The 20563-nt window shown below is 33.2% G+C and overlaps 1 protein-coding gene across 1 annotated transcript; it reads right to left on the bottom strand.

Annotated features, from left to right (window-relative positions):
- Positions 1-1898: 1898 nt before the first annotated feature.
- On the bottom strand, positions 1899-16842 carry LOC125074954 (putative fatty acyl-CoA reductase CG8306; the record flags this gene model as incomplete). Its single annotated transcript, XM_047686439.1, has 14 exons — positions 1899-2035; positions 2884-3026; positions 4656-4913; positions 5250-5412; positions 5860-5936; positions 6845-6953; positions 8089-8172; positions 8653-8762; positions 8978-9123; positions 9741-9831; positions 9938-10095; positions 10709-10825; positions 12573-12655; positions 16794-16842. Coding segments are annotated over 14 exons (1725 nt in total), but the record flags the coding sequence as incomplete, so codon positions are not given.
- Between the last annotated feature and the right edge of the window lie 3721 nt (positions 16843-20563).

The raw sequence follows: 20563 nt of genomic DNA, 5'->3' as shown, positions 1-20563 counted from the left end.
ATAATGTTACAAACATTCACTTAAAGGAACCTACCGGTCCTAGCGTACAGAGAAATCCAAATATACTTTATAAGGTGTTAGCAACACTAACATATTTTTATAACAAAGTGGGTAGTTTTATTTTACATTGAAGCACTAGCATAACGAACTAAGCACCAACGCAATGATAGGGAACAAAAAGATGCGTCACACAGTGGTCGTCAATTTATCGATGTTTGGTTACTGGACGTGCCTTTTAAAGCACAATTATGTTTCACTTTTTTTTATGCATTGGTTGGCAGACGAGCATATGGACCTGATGGTAAGTGGTTACCACCGCCCATAGACAAAGGCGCAATATTAACCATTCCTTACATCACCTATGCGCCACCAACCTTGGGAACTAAGATGTTATGTCCCTTGTGCCTGTGATCACACTGGCTCACTCACCCTTCTAACCGGAACACAACAATACAGAGTACTGTTATTTGACGGTAAAATATCTGATGAGTGGGTGTTACCTACCCAGACGGGCTTGCACAAAGCCCTACCACCAAGTAAACTGATACTGGGTAAGTATATGTAATTTTTTTTTTTTTTAATGATATAAATAACTAAATAATGCTACGCTAAGTACATTATGTAATTAAAATAAACATATTATATTTTACGAACATTTATTTAAACTAAAACTGCTTTTAGGTGTAGCACAGTTCCGCGACTATCAGCTCGAAGTCGCCATCAGCGTAGTGCCAACAAAGGATCTTGAATGTCCCTTGTTCTTGTAATTACACTGGCTCAATTACCCTTACAAGTGGAACATAGTAACACTATTGTTGCATAGGGATCAATAAACAAAATACTAACTATAAAAATGGTATGAAACCTTTAAGTTTAAAGTTTTATAAAAACAAAAACATAATCAAAATATACGTTATTAAAGTATGCTCATAAAACTACTTGAATAGTCAAATTACAGTGTTGAATTAAATGTAAAAGTTCCGAAATTAGATTCTACGATCTATGTAGTTTACGTGATTACATTTTACATTACATTAATAGCCTTTAAATTTCCCACTGCTGGCTCCCTTCTCCCTTTGAGGAGAAGGTTTGGAGCTTATTCCACCACGCTGCTACAAAGCGGGTTGGTGAATTCACATTAGACAAATGCAGTTTTCCTTCACCCCCGAACACGAGATGAATTATAAGTACTACAAATTAAACACATGAAAATTCAGTGGTGCCTGCCTGGGTTTGAACCGACAATCATCGGTTAAGATGCACGCGTTCTAACCACTGGACCATCTCGGCTCTCACGTTTTCTCTCGGTTTACGTTATAATAACGTTTAATTACATCGACATACATTCTAACTAAATTAATTTTAAGTCTATAGAAATAATGTATAATTAAATAATACTTAGGTATCTTATGCTTAAGTATGTATTTTAACAAACGATGCCATGAGTTAAAGTTTAAGTTTAAGTCTATGTCTGAGTGTGGCATTGTAGCTCCAAAATTACTGAATTTGGATGTAGCTTTTTTATTTGGAACGTAACTTATTCGAGGTTCGTTGCTACGATAAAGAATATCTGTTCATCTGTTTGAATATCGTTAGCTATTTTCTAGTTATTGAAGGTATGTGAGCAACTGTACTGGTCTGATGGATTTAAAATTTAGTATCCTGCGAATGATATCAGAGGAACATATTAACTCCGTGGTCGAGTTGTGTGTACACCAGTTTTCATGGTTACGCCACTCCGAGGTCCATTTCGATTCCCGGCCGAGGCGATGTAGAAAAAGTAATTAGTTTTCTATGTTGTCTTGGGTCTGGGTGTTTCTGGTACCGTCGTTACTTCTGATTTTCTTCTGACATTGGGATCAGAGTAATGTATGTGATGTTGTCCAATATTTATTTATTTATAGCATATTAACCCTTGGTTCTGCAGTATCATCTGCAATCAGCATGGTATCAAACTCATCACCATCTTGCAACAAAGGTTTCATATTTGAGCTAATTCCATCGGTTTCATTGGTTAGATTATCTAATCTATTTCCTAATAGATATGTAGGAATAAAGATACAGAAACCTTAGATTCACGCTCACCATGCAATTTGCTAATACCTCAGCTATGTTGTATACTACTGACAGTTCTTGTTTAATATGACTTTATTTATAATACACTATTTCACTTAACTACTTATACAGTGACGTAGCTAGGTGGACAAGGGCCCCGGTGCATAGAAAAAGAAACAGGTCCTCAACCCCTCTTTAACTTATATTGCGCTTCAAAATTATAGACAAGAATAAAAATAGGATACAGGATACATTGAGACGTACATTAGTAGGCTAAATCCATGTCATCTCTATTCAAAGCTTAGGTTAGAGGGCCCCTGAGCTCCGGGGCCCTGGTGCACTGCACCACCTGGCCCTACGATAGCTACGCCACTGTACTTATATCCACTTTAAGAAACTTCCAAAGTTTCGACAACAGCGTCGTCGACGTTTGAATCGCCATTTTTTCGCAAATCCATGATTGATATCAAAGATTAATCAAGATCTCGACCAATGATATCGCGTTAATTTGCTGTCAAATTTTGTTTAGTTTGTGTCTGTCCTCTTGTGGATGTAATAAACTATAAATATTAGCTTTTTAAAGGTTTTCCAAATTGAGGTTTCATATAACATAAATCATATGCTGCATATTTATTTATCTTTATTATATGACATAGCAATACTTAAGAAATACTTTATTATATTATTTAAAGTACATATTTAAAGTAACAGCCTTAATATCCTACTGCTGGCTGAAGGCCTTCTTTTCGTTTTTTTTTTTGGAAAAGTTTTGAAGACTTTACACCACGCTGCTCCAATGTGGCTTTTACATTTTACATTAAATGTCACTAATATTATCATTATTATTGGTGATACTGTAAACGTAATTATATACGGAATCTATTACGTTTAGTATACCGCATTTCGAATATAAAAACCAAAATAGTAGGGACAATAATAAAATCTTCGTGACCACGTCGACCCAGTAACGGCTGCAAAAGAAAAACAGAATAAGATCAATACAATTCAACAATAACATACATAAAATAGGTTTTTTTATGGTATAGCGCCACGTATATTTTTGATGGTACACCACCGTCTGGTCTGGTCTGGTATGGTCACCACCGTCCATATACATTGGCGCTGTAAGAAATATCAAAGATTCCTTACATCGCTTATGTGCCAAAAAATCTTGAGAACTAAGATGTTATGTCCTTTGTGTAATGACACTGGCTCACTCACCCTTCAAACCGGAACACAACAATACTGAGTACTGCTGCTTGGTGGTAGAATATCTGATGAGTGGGTGGTACGTACACAAACGGGCTTGCACAAAGCCCTACCAAGTAAAAATTCAGATAATTAGAAAGAAAAAGCATTCGATCTTAACACTTTGGTGATAATGTTGTACACTCAACTTAGTCTGTTTTTCAATTAACAATACTACTTACAGCCAATATTATAGTTTTTATAAAATCTTCACATACATAAGAACTATTAATATAAAGGACTTAATTATATACACATAAGAATTTAAAAATATTTTATGTATAATTCACGCGAATCTTCGAATTCCTATTTCCAGAATTCCCATCGAAAAATGAATCAATTTTATTCATTATAAATTAAAGAATATTTCTTCTATAAAAGATAATATTTTATTGCGATAAATATGACATGACATGACATTAATTAAGAAAAATATAATATGTACGCGCGGTTTCGTCCGTGCTATACGTTACTGCTCAATGAAAGGGCTATATAACGCTAAAAGATCTTCCTATCGGGTCTTGAGATTAACACATTCAAATATATTGTATAGATTATTATCTATCTAACCTATTTGAATGCGAGTAAGTTCAATAATAACTTAAAAAGAGCGTTAACGTTCCACTGGTGGGCACCTCCCCCTATTCGCAAGGAAAAGTTGATAAATGTATAAAATATTGAGGATTCTGTATAATTGAATGGCAGAGGTGACTGACCGGACAGGATGAGATAAAAATTGAACTTGACGGAATAGTATCTGTTTATCAACATATGTACGGAATATTCGATAGTGGTATCATTGTATGGTGGCTGTTTGTAATGTTGTTACATTATGCTCTGTATTTTTATGAGATATATGCCTTAAGCCCTCAAGCCTTCCATAACCATGCGCCACTCACTTTGGGAACGATTCCCTTGCCCTCTACTCTTCTAATCCTAACCTAACAATACAAGTACTTGTGGTGGTAGAGTATGTAATATGAAAAAACCTAGAAAACTTTGAGAAGGTCCACCACCAACTATTTTTTTATCGAATTAAGTAATCGCAAAAGTTTTTTTCTGTATACACTCGCTTTATATGGTTTACAAAACGCATATTACGTTTTACGAAATATGTAGGCTTGCAAATGGTAAGTGGTAAGTGATAATCACTGTCCATAGACTTTGACAGCGTCATATATTTTAACCTTTCCTTACATAACCAATGCGCAACCTTAAGAACCAGTTATGTCCCTTGTGCTTCTCCTTGTACTTCCTCCGGTTCACTCACCCTTTAGACAAGAACACAACAATACTAACCATTGCTGTGTAGCGGTAGAACCACTACAAAAATAAATCTAATAAATACTTACATTCTATGTAGTTTTCTAGCTCTAGGCAAAGTCGCAGGATCTTCCTTACACACATAATGCCTCGTGCCTATGACGTAGTTCCGTAAGTATTCATCACGGTCCAACGTCGAGACATCTGTGAAGAAAGTATTGTTTTCCGCCTCACTGACTCTCTTCTGTAGAGACAGGAAGTTCGTATTCTTGAAGTTCCACTCCTTAGTTGTATAGTATTGGATGATGTTCAAGCCATGGCTGATTCGCTTTTGAAGATTAACCATGCTGAAAGGAACGCCTGGCTTGAGATCAATGAGATAAATTTACCATTGCTTGATTACTCTATAAAAGATTTTCTAAATATAGATATAAAAGTGTGGAGTTAGAATTCCTTGATTTCTTTTTTTAAGACGCATTTAAAGACCAATTTCGCTGAATTATAGGTTCTTTTTGACTTCTTCATTCCGAATTGACTTTAACTATAATTTTAATCTTATCTTGTAAAAGACCTCGCAAGACTCACGAGTTGATAATAAGATAAATAACTGTATGACTTTGTCCAGGCCCTGTGCTTGGTCGTATGCAATGTTGGTAAAAAAATTAAAGGTGTAAAATACTTACAAGGTCTTCCTTCCCAACAAAAACAGAAGCATATCAACTAAATATGCAGGCAAAATGTGTATGAAGATCACGGTGATTTGGTGAGTAAACCAATACGACTTGATGGTACCACCCGGGTACCACAGCGCGACCGTGTAAGGATAAGTGTTGACCCACTTCTCACCTTGAAATAATAATTAAATAAGAAATTTCGACCACTCCCATATTTTAGGAAATCTTTGACCATTTATTTGTTCAGAGATCGATGATGATGTAGGAGAATACTAGGAATATTGCAATCATGCCATAAATGGTCAAGATTTGTACTGAAATGTCTATTTTGCTTAATGTTAATTTGGACTAATGTTTTACTTCTGTGACGATCATACGCTACACGGCACCATGAAAGCCTAATATTGTCTTTATTGAAATAGTAGTCAATTGCATTTGGTTAATTTAGCTACAGTAGTATTTACATTATTGTTATTGTCAAAAAAGGCCGAAGAGCTTTAGCTTGACAAATGGTCCTTTAAGCATTGAAGTTATGGGTATTTCTGTCTCTATCCTGACCAATAGAATCTTTGACTGTATGAGATTTGACGTCATAAATATTAAAAGTGCAACATCTCACCTAACTCGATCACTTCTCGCCACGTGATTTTTTGGACTCCGGATAAAGTAATATTAAAGATACGAAGATCTTTAGGTCTGTAAAAAAACGAGTACCATACATTAAATAAACATAAAACTATTCGCCCAGAGGATTGCAGTTGCAAAATTCAACGCGCGAATGATAATAACATTGATGATACCATTCAAAGCGTCATAATAGCACAGTAATTTTTTAAATTTTTATTTGTATATAATTTAGATCTTAATGTAAACAATTCTTATTAGATTGAATCATTATTTAATCATTAATCATTACATAGCAAAAACAAAGTCGCTTCCCGCTTTCTGTCCCTATGTATGCTTATGATTTTGATGCGGTTTCTTTTATTGATAGAGAGTCATTGGAGAGGATGGTTTATATGTATAATATATGCACAATATAGTAGAGAAACACTGATAATTTTAGAGATTTCTGCGTTAAAATTGCAAACGTTGGTTGAACCCTACGAGATAGATCAAAATAATGTACTACAGTATTGTACACCTTAAAACAACGGTCTTCAAAAAAGTCCGCGGTATATGTCTATGGCTTAGGGATAACCCATATTGCACCCGTGCGAAGCCGGGCCGAGAATTTTAAAATGCGATTGATATATTTAAATGTAATTAATCAAATATAGATTAGAAGGTTTAGTATTTAATATATTGATAAAAGTCTAGATTACATTAGAGAGGAATGCAACAAATTACTACCATTAACTATTTTCATTAGTATTTTTGTAATTCTTAGCTTGTTTCATCTTATAACTTTGAATTAAAGTATGAGCGTGTTAAGGAAGAGCGACTTCTTCTGAAACGGGAGCTCATGGCACTCAAAAGAAGAAGTCAACCTTTGTAATGTTATTGTACTCTGTTGGTTATTGATGAAATAAACATTATTATTATTATTAATTAAAGAGAAATATTGTCAAAAAGAGAAACAGCGCCATGTTTTAGGAACTTACTTATCCAAAGCAGTAGTGTAGGCTATTAGGATACATCCATTCGCAACGACATCGACGGGAATAGCATCGGCCATGTAAGATGGCTCACAGTGCATGCTCCTTATAACACCTAGAATTAAAAAAAAAATATCATCACCTATACTCGTCCCTGTCACACGCATGACAGTTAATGAGATAGATAGATTACTGTTTTATAATTACTTTCTTGGTGATAGTCTTGTGCCCGTTTGGGTACAGTCATCAGATATTTTACCACCAAACAGTATTGTACAATATTGTTGTGTTCTGTGTGTGTGTTTGAAGGGTAAAATAGAACCGGGGCAAAGTAAAGGGACATAACATCTTAGTTCCCAAGGCGATGTGACAAATGTTAATTCTTACAGCGCCATTGTCTATTGATGGTGATCACCGACCGTCAGATGGCCCATTTCCCGCCCGCATATGAATATCATAAAAATAAATAAATTATGATCTAAATATGTATGCTTGATATTTGGAAGTTAGTTATGGGTTCAAGATTCATAACTTGGATTTTCATGACATTCGATACTAGATTAAGCAATTTCTCTCAAAAACATGATATATTAGTAGGATTTGTTATTTTAATCCATCCGTTTCTGTAAGAACTCACTTTATCTCTCTCTAACTTGTCTGAATAATGACAACCGCTACCTACCGCTACCCACTTGATCGTATCAATATAATAATTATAAAAGTCAATGTCGCAGATAGCTCACTAAAATTCGACGATCCCAATCAGCAGTGGCTATCGGGTGTATACTTATAATTCCCTTAAGATTGTTGAAGATAGGTAAATTTGAAAACTATTAAACTAAAACGTCTACAGTCTATTGAATAGACTAGTCCAATAATGTCTAGTCCAACCACAAATAAAGAACATTTGACATCGAATTGACTTTGATCATTGGTTGAGTGCTTGATAATCTATGATATTCATTATGGATTTTTTTTTTAAAAGCGTTTTGAACGTCGACGAAGCTGTTATCGGACGTAAGTTGTTATTTGAAAGAGTTGTATTAGAAACAAAGACATTAATCAAGAACTGTTAGCACAATGTAGTGCTATTCGCAAATCTAAAATTTATTTAAATTCATTCCTTATTCTATTGGAATAGGATATACATTAGAATGAGCAACGAAATTACAATGCTTTAAGAAATTAACCAATATTTTAGTAGCCATATATTTATGTTAAGCATCCCCAATAATCGTCACTTTGTTTACCTTTTCCACTACCAATAACAAGTCCAGTCGGTCCATTAAGATTGTCAACCCAACCGGGCATGGGTTCCTTCCAAGCTGCAGTTACTAGAAATAAATAAAATTATTTCAAATTTGACTAAAATACTATGAACGTGAAAATCTTAAATCTTAAAACTCATTATTTTGAGGTATCTTAAATTACTCACTTAAATTGATAGATGTATAAGAGGAGGGTCTCTTACCAAATACTGGTATTACACCAGTAACTAACTGGGACGGATAATGTTGACTTTTTTATACTTCATAGTTTTAAGCAGTCTGGGTGGGGACCAACCACTCATCATATACTCTACCGCCAAACAGCAATACTTGGTATTAGAACATTCCGATTTGAAGGGTAGGTGCACAAGCTCATGTGACATAACATCTTTGTTTCCAAGGTTGCTGACGCAAACGTTGTTTAAGGAGTGGTTAATATTGCGCCGATGTCTATGAGTAGTGGTGACTATGGGCCATTTAACCATCCTCCCCATTTAATATAATATATATAATTTCAACATACTTTCGTAATGTTTTATTGCTTACCAATAGAAGGTCGTCCAATTGCAATTGGAAACTTCGAACTGTATTCAGCTACGAGATCTTCTGTTATCGCTTTTGTATAAGAATAGGTATTCGGTTCCGATGATATTAATCTGAAAAGGAGTTGTTCAATTTAACAGCAAATGGTTTATAAAAGTGTAAGTAATTACTTCCACTGTCTAATATTAGGAACTGAAGATCAACCAGGGTAATGAGAAGTAATGCCTACTTCAAGACATTTATCGTCAATTTAGTGAAAAAAATATCAACGATTAGTCAAAAAGATTGAACGTCAGAGACAACTAAATTAAATTGGTTATAGATTTACTTTGGCTCTAAGTAGCTAAGTGTTGAGTCATCTAGCCATTCCACGAGATCGATGATCTTCTCTGGATTGTGAACTGCTGGGTACAGTTTCTCATCCAAAACGTCGAGTTCACAGCGACAATATGCCGTGGACAGATGGACGAATGCCTGTAAATATTATATGTAATTAGTAACCATTGTTGTATCGGATGCTTCTTGTCGAACTTTCTATTTTCAAGGTTAGCTGCTAATCTATTAAAGAAATTTCATTGATTATATCTATAACTGTTTCATTGGTATTTGGTGTTGCTTATAACGCAAGACCCAAGTTATTGGGACCAAATTCTTGTTCGGAATATTCTCATTCTATGAAATCGGCAATCAGGTAAAGATGTTGGAACTGTTCTCGATTCGTCTATTGCTCCAAATTGCCGTAGTACTATCAAAATGATGGAATAAAAGATGCATCCGTGATTTCGTATATATATATGATGGGCTCCTGTAATATCTCCAACGCTAATCTTCGACATTTGCCGACGTCGAAATTTAGCCAAAAAAGGACGTTATTGTTATCATAGAAGCAAAATCATTATTTACTTATTTATTAAAATTTTATAAATAAAGTTAAAAGTACTTAATTTAATTTGAATTTCGAATGATTTTCCCAATATTGTGATTTTAATTTAGATTTCTTTTCTATCGTACTCAAGTACTTTAAAGCTAACATTTAGTCTAAGTTTTAGATAGATGATCTCAAATTAGGGAAATAAGAAATAAAATCTTACCTCGAGATTTTCCATTGTTTCAGCCAATTTTAAAACTCGTAGAGTACCCATCGTGTTCATATTAACAGCGTCTTTTAATTTCTGATCAAATCTGATTAGAAAAACACATTATTAAAAAAAAAGAAGTTCTATTGAACACGTAGATCTCGATCTTAGCGTGAAACTTTTCAGCTTCATTAATTTTAAATAAAGCTTACCTTACACATGCGGCGCTATGGAACACAATATTGCAATGTCGCTGTAACTCCTGACGGTCATCGTTGGAGATGCCCAGTTCATCTTCCAAGATGTCTCCCGCGATCAGCTTCAGTTTGTTGAATACGTCCGGTTGCTTCTCACGAAGATGCTCGAATATCTATGGGATGAGATTTAATTATCGATTTTCTAACATTTCCAAGATCATTCCAGAATTAATTAAAATATCTAGTACAATGAGAATAATCTATATTTATCAGAACTACTGATTCATAAATATATACAACATTTTCGTATCTCTGAACTTAAATACGCTGTTTGGATTTGTGATGATTTTTTTTATGTAATAGGTAGGCGCATCCGGCATATTGGCCACCTGGTGTTAAGTGGTCACACTGCCCATAGACCATGGCGCTGTTAGAAATATTAACCATCCTTTACTTTGCCAATGCGCCAGCAATCTTGTGAACTAAGATGTTATGTGCCTTATGCCTGTAGTTAGACTTGCTTACTTACCCTTTCAACCGGAACACAACAATACTAAGTACACAAAGCCCTACCACCAAGAAAAAAGATGATGGTCAAAATATAAAATCTAATTTATGTTTTCAAGCCTTTTTGATAAATAACCATTGTAAGCCTTGCCGTTTTGTTTCGGTAGAATTAATTCTAAAACTGTGGTGCATGCATGCATTTTAAAAGCCTATTTGATTATAGCATGCTTTGTCTCTCTCACACATTCGAATAGAGTTCAAAGTCTGAGTATCACTCACCTTGTTATTGCAGAGTGCTTTCAATCTGTCCTCGCTACTCACACCTTTTTTTTCCCTCAGCAAGAGATAAATGGTGTGAATACCTGGACAGGCTCTCAGTAACTTCTCGACTAATACCTGAAAACAGAAAATTAATAAATATTGCGATAATATTTATAAGTAGTTAGTAAAGGTCGATGATTTTGTTTTCGATGTACAGTGACGCTTAAAGCATTTGATTGTAACCAATTGTATACGCATACGACCAATCAATACCTACTCTAGATCGAGGAATGTGTTTCACGTAAAATTCACTTTTTTTTAATATAAAAATATTTGAAATTATTATTTAAATAATAGACAAAGAGCAATGAAGTTTTCAAAGATATCTAACACTTATGTTACTAATAATAAGGATTAAAATAGTCATTGATATCTACCGACATATATTATAAAAAAAAAAAAAACAAAAAAAAAATTAAATTGTATGACTTAACTTTTAAAAGCAAATATTTTGTCCAAATTTTCAAAATGTTCATTATATATTTTGCATGGATGATATAAATATGTATGTTGGTAGAAATAAAAATATTATTGTCCTTACTAAGTTCATATAACTCAAAAGAAATTTAGAATCAACGATGAATTTCATATAAAAATGTTTGGTCTCACCGAGAAAAGCACTAGTAGCACCACTAGTATACTCTCTCTTGCTGATCGAAGAATTTTAAGGGACAAAATTTTTCTGTATAAATTGGTTCGAGGTTTCATAGACTCTCCACACTTGCTAAATTGTGTAAACTTTCGATGTCCCAGGTTAGCTGCTCGTAAACATCTACTGTTTAATGTGCCTTTAACACGAAGTAAATATGCTCGAAACGTTTTTATTAATCGTGCATGTAATAATTATAATGAAAAATTTAATAACATTGATCTGTTTGAAATAGATAATGCTAATAAATCGAAAATAAAGATATTGCAATTGCTTAACGATAATAATAATAATTTATAATTTAATAATATATATTAATTTTCTTTTTTCTGTTATTATTTAAAATTGCTGCCTCTATTTGTTTAATAATTTAATTTATAATTTTGTATCTTACATAACTGATTTAATGTTTATAATTATTCTTGATAATTGCTTATTGTTTTCATAATTTATCTAACAGACAAGCTCAGATTATCTTAATTTTGTTAATTATATAAATTATTCTTTAAATTAAAATAAAATTGTAATGATGTAATATCCTCCTTTTTTTCTTGTTGCTCTAATAATGTATATTATTTATGAGTGGAAACTTTATTGGCTTGTGATTTAATTTGTATTTGTTAATATTAAGACTTATTGTACTGTTTGTTTCCCAAATAAAATAAAATAAAATAAAACTTTAGGTCTACAAATAAATACATTTTACAACAAGTCCTCTGCCCAAAGGCCGCCCGTTGTATTCATGCAACTTTTGTGAATGTCAATCCATATGTATAATGTAATTTTAAGTATTGGTGCAATAAAACATAAATAAATAAATCTTAGCTCCTTATAATTTTAACTTTAAATTTATCGATATAGTTTAATGGCCTACTTTGTGTCGTGATACGTTATTGGTTGAATTATTTTACGAAGAGAATAGCTTACCAGCATTTCAAATACTAATTGGGTATATGTTAATGTTAATATACTTTGTTGTACACCACAAACAAAAAGACAGAAATCCTAGGATTAAACAAAAGAAAAAAACAAAAACAAATACAGAAATAGTGCCCAAAACAAAACCATAACCAATTATATGTGTGTACAATGGGCGACCTTATGGCTAATTAGCCATCTCTTCCAGACAACCCAATCTGAGAGAGATTTTTTAAAACCATCGAAATATCTTACCTTACCAAGGAAACCAGTCGATCCTGTTATGAAAATACACTTCCCTTCATAGAACTCAACAACGGACGGCGCCATTTTTTCAACTGAAAATTCAATTAAAATTTGAAGCAATATTTTAACAGTATATCAGTGATTTTAAAGTCTGTAATTGAAATGTAACCTCTTAGGAATGATATATCCCAAAGTAAATAAACTTAGCACGAACTTTACGCTTGGGAATATTGAAATAAGTCCTTTGCCTTGGTTGCTTTATGTATTAAAAAAAAACAATCTGCATTGTTCAATATCACAGACACTACATGAAATAAAATAATCGTAAATCAATACTCGAATATCACTGTTTTTTTAATATTTATTTTGTTATCTTAATCTTTGATTTGTATATGTCACAGTAACATTGTAAATACCGTTAGATTATAAACTATCTCGGGAGATTGTTGACTGTCAAAAGATTGTGAACCCGTAACATACTGCTTACAATTTAAAGCATTACTTTTAAGCTAATTCAAGTTAAATTATAAAAAAATTAAAGCACCGTTCACAATATTTCGACAGTTTACGATCTCGCGAGATAGATTACAATCTAACGGTATTTAAAATTCTACGGTGATAGATATATTTATTACATTTGACAGTACATTCGTACATGCACTCAGCATGGGCGATATCCGATTTTTGTGGCATCGATGTTAAAACGGATATAAATATAAATATTGGACAACATCACATACATTACTCTGATCTCTGATTACATAAGTAGCTAAAGCATTTGAGTTATGGACACAGACCCAGACCCAAGGCAAAATAGAAAACTAAGGAACTTTTTCTACATCGCCTCGGCCGGGAATCGAAATGGACCTCGGAGTGGCGTACCCATGAAAACCGGTGTACACACTACTCGAACACGGAGGTCTTTTTTTTTTTTTAAAAATAATGCTAATGCTTGTTTAACTTTACAATGTTTCGGTTTATGAGAAAAAGACAACACGAATGTGATAACGAAATCGGTTTCAGGTTCGCTTCATCTCTCTTTCACATATGGGTTATTATAAAGTTAAAGAGAGACAGGACGAGTGTTTCATGCTTTTAATGCTATCGTACTTTGAATGCATTGACGTACCAGAAAGATTTATAGGTTTTTTAGATTTGGTGAAAACTGTTACCCGTTAACTACAAAACATGTGTAAATGTGTTTCGATTATATGTGTGAGTAGGGTAGGAGGACTCCTTAGTAACAATTGGTATAAAGTAAAGTATTTTTCAGCCGATCGAGCCGAGATGGCCCAGTGGTTAGAACGCGTGCATCTTAACCTATGATTTCGGGTTCAAACCCAGGCAGCACCACTGAATTTCATGAGCTTAATTTGTGTTTATAATTCATTTCATGCTCAGCGGTGAAGGAAAACATCGTGAGGAAACCTGCATCCACCAACCCGCATTGGAGCAGCGTAGTGGAATATGCTCTAAGCCTACTCCTCAAAGGGAGAGGAGGCCTTAGTCCAGCAGTGGGAAATTTACAGGCTGCTAAAGTAATTAAAAACTCACTTATTTCATTACAAACATAAATTAAGCACATGAAAACTGAACCGGTATTTACCGGATATGACCAGCACTTTCCGGAATACAGTGCCTAATAGGGTCATATGTGAATTAAAGACGTTCGAGTAATAAATTAATTCGCAAATTAAATATTAAATAGAGTAATTTCTGGATTATTACGACATACGCATTTAAAACGTTACGGTTTGAACACGTTACCTAACTTGTTGATATGCGTTTGAGCGGATTTTGTTCAATAACGTCGGTGTTACGATCGATGTATCGAAATAGACGATTGTATATATTTAATGCAATTCGATTTTCAATTAACGTGAAATTCATAGAACTATAATTAGTATGTTTATAGATTAGGCTGTCCCGGCTAATGGCCAATCACAGGAGGCGTTATTGTAAATAAACAACTTTGACCTTGAATCGACGTCACTCATTGGTCGAAATCTGAATCTGAGGTGTATGGTATGAATTCTTGAAATAATTGCATTTTAATTGTAAATCGCTTTGCTAACGGAACTTATGAAAAAAATGTTTAATTTTATCTTCAAGTTTAAGTAAAATATGGCTGCAATTAATTATGAAGTTTTAATTAACCATGCGAATTTTCGTCTCTTATAATAATTAACTTCAACGTAATTTTTATTTAGAACATTTCTTACGGGATCAATTTTTTAGAACTAATTAGGATGATAAATCTATACATATAATAAAATTGGAGTGTCTGTTTGTAATATTAAAATAACCGCGTTTTACTAAATGCATATGTATGTATACACGGTACATATACCCGAATAACATTTTTTACAATTTTTGTCTGTCTGTCTGTTTGTTCCGGATAATCTCTGGAACGGCTGGATCGATTTTGACGGGACTTCCACTGGCAGATAACTGATGTAATAAGGAGTAACTTAGGTTTATTTTAGAATTATATGTAAAATAATAATAAAGTCACGCTTTTTTATTAAATTCAAACGCGCACGAAGTTGCGGGCACAGGTAGTTTAAACTAAGACACGACTGTTTCTTATTGTGCTATCCGACTAAAAAGGAGAGAAAGAACTCGTGAATCTGGTGAAGTGGCAGGATTGATGAATTTGTATTCATAAAATTCATCTCGTACTGCGTGCTGAAGGTGTGAAGGGCATGATTTAGAGGTGTGTGTGTGTGTGTGATTTGTGAGTGGTTGAGAAGAATAGGAAGCCACTTATTATTTACCGAATAAATTTCCAATTGTTTACTATTAATGTGAATAGATGTACTGATAGTATAAACGCAAAAAAACTCTGATGCTCTTTGATGGGACAACCCCTGAACCGATTTTAATGAAATTTGAACTCCAAGGTAAGACATAGGAGGGACAGACTTTAATGAATTACATCTGACGAACACTAAAACGCGAGCGGAACCACGGGCGAACACTAGTTTCATATAAATATTATTGTGTTTTTTTATTAATATATCTTTTAGAGGGCCCCGATGGAAATCCGCCCCTGGAGGTAGGTATCGTGAAAAAACTTGGATGTTGGGATGAAATTCTGCCAAATGAAAAAAGGAAATCGAAGGAAAACGAAAACAATAACATAAATTAAACAATTTCGTGATTATTATAATTACGGCAGATTTTGTTTACATATTTATGTTTATAGTGGTACAAAAAGCTTCATCAAAAGTATAACACCTCGCCTTATTGCCTCCACTGGTGACAGGAGGGCTGGTTCGTTTTTAGCCCAGAGGATCGGAATTACGATTCAACGGGGAAATGCTGCTAGCATTCTTGCCACCATTCCACGCGCTCAAGATTTATACAGTAACTATTTTTAATTCATATTTGTATATATTTAAGCACTTAATGTTATCAATTCTTATGTTAATAAATTTATTTTCAGAGAACTGTTTTAAATATTATTACTTCATGACTCATTGTATTTTTATAGTATGGCAGGCAGAGGGACAAATGTGCCACCTGATGGTAAGTGGTCACCGACGCCAATAGACTGACGTTGTAAGAATTATTAATCATTCCTTAAACTCAACGTGACACAATATTCGGAAACCAATGTTACGACCCTTGTGCCTCTACTGACTCACTCACCCTTCAAACCGGAAGTCAATATAACTTAGTCATTTGATTTGCTGTTTAGCGGTAGAAAATCGTTTATAACTATCTAGACGGGGTTGCACAAAGCCCTACATCCAAATATATATATATATATATATATATATATATATATATATATATATATATATATATATATATATATATATATATATATATATATATATAAAGTAGATAACTAACATAATTATCTATTTTTGATTTTTCAATTAATAAATTTAAATCTTGTAGTAACAAATCATTATCAAGATTATATACATCCAAACAAAATGACTTCGGTATTTTTTTTTTTTTGGATACATAAAATCCTAAATATCCTACCCTATATATAGTCAGTGGAAGAATAGAAAGTTTGTTTCTTGCCGGTTCATTTCAGAACCAATTAGTTTTATAAGTAGATATTGATTTATTTTATCGTATATTTGTTTGAGTACTTAAACCTTTGGACAATTTTACACCCGTTAAGAATTAAACGTCTTTAATCGATTAAAATAACAACATAACACTTCAATCTTATTAATATGAGTATTAAAAAAAGCCAGTTAAACTCACCAGTTATCAATACAGTTAAAAATAAAGTGTACGTGCGTGCAGAACTCAATTATAATAACTACTGGTGGTTTAGCGTACAATATATAATGTTAATGCATTTTTTTGTAACATGAAATTGTGGCAAAACAACCTACACATACATATCGTAAGAATGTTTAATTAGAACTAAAATTATTATATTAGATATGTTCTCATAGTATCTTTAGATTATTTTATGAGTATTTGTCTAATCAATAACCCGAGATTACGGGTTCGGATCCGGACAAGTGATAAATTTTTACGTGCAAAATTGGAGTGTATGTTTGTAATATCAAAACGCTTGTTACTAAATGTATATGTATGTATACACGGTACATATATACCAAAAAAACTTTTTTCTTCAATTCTTGTCTGTTTGTTCCGACTAATCTCTGGAACTTCTAGTGGTATTCAGCATCTATACTTATATTATAAATGCGGAAGTAACTCTGTCTGTTACCTCCTCACGCTGAAACCGCTGTACCGATTTTGATGAAATTTCGCGTGGAGATACTTTGAGTTCCGGGAAAGGACATAAGCTATTTATATGTTTCACCCCTCGAGGATAAAATGGGGGTGATGGTTTATGTGCTATAGGTAAAGTTTTATAGATTTCGCGCTGGTAACGCTAGTTTAGTTCTATAGTTCTAGACAAGTTTTAACAACAGCTCCGTAGATATATATATAATACTTTTTGACTTCCAGGCAGATTGTATTATATACATAGGTATATAATTGTATTTAACTAACATAACATTTTATTTTAAATGTTGAAAAAGAGTAACTACTGAGTTTCTTGCTGGTTCTTCTCGGCAGAATCTGCATTCCGAAACGGTGGTAGCTTCAATTAATATAATTTGTTAAATGACGATTCAAAAGTGCTTATGAAAGCCTACATGAATAAAGTATTTTTATACTTACATTAGCAGCCCGTAAATTTCCCACTGCTGGGCTAAGGCTTCATCTACCTTTGAGGAGAAGGTTAGGAGCATATTCCACAACGCTACTCCAATGCGGGTTGGTGGAATACACACGTGGCAGAATTTCGTTGAAATTAGGTTTCCTCTCGATGTTTTCCTTCACCGCCGAGCACGAGATGAATTATTATAAATACAAATTAAGCACATGAAAATTCATTGGTGCTGGGTTTGAACCCGAAATCATCGGTTAAGATGCACGCGTTCTAACCACCGGACCATTTCGGCTCATAATCAATTATGCATATTTTTTTATTTTATTTTGATTATGATAAACAGCAATACTTAGTATATTTGAAGGGCAAGTAGGATTAGTGAGTAATTTTAATATTCTTTAAATTAAAATTTGTAGATATATTAATTAAATAATTATTAAATTATGAAGTATATAAATATATATTTTTTTAATTTAGTTACGTCATTCATTGTTATTAATCTAACCTCGATATATACGATCTTAATTATTGTCGTTCTTATTATGTAACTCTTGCGTCTAATATTTTATAACGTGTTTAAATCGTATATTATATTAATTTAATTTATAAAATTATATAAGTCAAAGTCAAAGTCAAAAATCTTTATTCAATATAGAAGTGTTCAAACTTGCTTATTGATAGTCAAAAATCTAACACCGGTTCGGAATTTAACACCTCGGACCTGATAAGAACCGGCGAAAGAAACTCAGCGGGATATTTTTTTTTCCATTTTGCGTGTACAATAATAATTATATTTTAGTTATTTGAAACAGCCTGGAGGCGATCATTTCATTCCCAAGGTGTGCAGTCAACTAAAAAGTTATTAGTGTTGTAATATCTTTTAGCACACAAACGCTCCTTAACGATTCTTTTGAATTTTATAATTGAACGTTCAAAATTAACGTTTTCTGGGATCCTGTTGTAAAAACGTATACATTGCCCCAAGAAAGAGTTACTAAACCTGGGTAATCGGGTACTTGGAGTAACAAGTTTATTCTTGTTCCTAGTGTTAATAGAATGTACGTCACAATTTCTAGGAAAAACATTTATGTTTTTGCGTACATACATAGCATTATCAAAAACAAATTGAGAAGCGACAGTCATTGTTTTAATTTCTTTAAATTTACCTCTTAACGAATCTTTTGGGCCCAAGTTATAAATTGCACGAATAGCCCTCTTCTGCAGTACAAAAATGGTATTGATGTCAGCTGCATTACCCCAGAGTAGGATACCATACGACATTATACTGTGGAAATAACTGAAATACACAAGGCAAGCAGATCAAGGAACTCTGTTGATTCTAAAACATCTAATGCTTCCCCGTTTAAAAGTACACTCGTTTTGACACATCTTACATTGAGAGTAGTGAATTTAATACATTTGGTCTTTTTACTATTTGACATTAAATTATTAACACTAAACCAATTTACTATTTCCGAGAGAGCATTGTTCACATCGTCATATATTGAAAGACATTTTATTTTAAATATTAAAGAAGTATCATCAGCAAACAATACTATCACGAGCTTATCACCTAGGAGATGTGGCAGGTCATTTGTATAAACAAGGAAGAAAAATGGTCCAAGAATTGATCCTTGAGGGACCCATACAGTAACTGGAGAACCGGAAGATCTCTTTCCATTTACATCCACCCTCTGAATCCGATTGCTCAGATACGAAATCAGAAGACTGAGAGCAGTGTCCCTAATTCCATAATGACGTAGCTTCCTAACCAAAGTTTCGTGTTGCACAGAATCAAAGGCCTTAGATAAATCACAAAATAAATATAATATAATAAATAAGGACCTAGGATACATATATATCATTGTAATATATTTTTGTTTTATTCATGTATCGTTCTATTTTTCGTGTATATGACTCTAGATGTAATTGACTTGAAATTTAGCATAATTACACCTTTCCCGATGTAGACGAACTTTTTTTAAAAATTTCATCTTCTAGAGGGGGAAATTGTAACTTGTAACGTGGACTAACTTTACTTTAGTTTTGTATTTAGACTTTATTCCTGCTATATTAGTCGAAAATAAATTAATTAAAACGAATTAATTAATATATAATTTAACTTTCTGCTATCAATATTTATATGCTTTTTGTTGTTTGCCCTTTAAACTTGGTAGGGATATAAAGTCATGATGCGTTTTTAATAATATAAAAAAAGCAATCTTGTCTGTCTGGTAAATAAAAAACATATAATTGACATTCGAGATATTATGGCCAAGATGGAATGGATGGAAGAGTGGTTAGAACGCGTGCATGAAGGTTCAAACCCAGGAAAGAACCACTGAATTTTCATGTGCTTAATTTGTGTTTATAATTTATCTCGTGCTCGGCGGTGAAGGAAAACATCGTGAGGAAACCTACATGTGTCTAATATCAACGAAATTCTGCCAAATGTGTATTCCACCAACTAGCATTGGAGCAGCGTAGTGGAATATGCTCCAAACCTTCTCCTCAAAGGGAGAAAAGGCCTTAGCCCAGCTGTGGGAATATTTACAGGCTGCTAATGTAACTTCTCAAAAGGTAGAGGAGGTCTTAGGCCAGCAGTGCGACATTTTTAATCATTTACTTTAACTCGAGATATGTCTAATGTTTTTGTGTAAAGTTTTTAAACGTGACTTTGGCGTTAAGTATCAACTAAAAAGTTTTGGTTTTCATTTTATTTGCAATGTTTTCGTATCATTTTCTATTTATTTTAATATATATAATATGCATTTTTTTTTGCTGTCCTTGTAAAATATTGCTATTGTAGTTTTATTTGTTTGTCTAATTTTTATGCGAT

Source organism: Vanessa atalanta, chromosome 29 (genome assembly GCF_905147765.1).
Source record: "Vanessa atalanta chromosome 29, ilVanAtal1.2, whole genome shotgun sequence".
Lineage (NCBI taxonomy): Eukaryota > Metazoa > Arthropoda > Insecta > Lepidoptera > Nymphalidae > Vanessa > Vanessa atalanta.
This window is presented reverse-complemented; position numbering and strand designations above follow the sequence as displayed.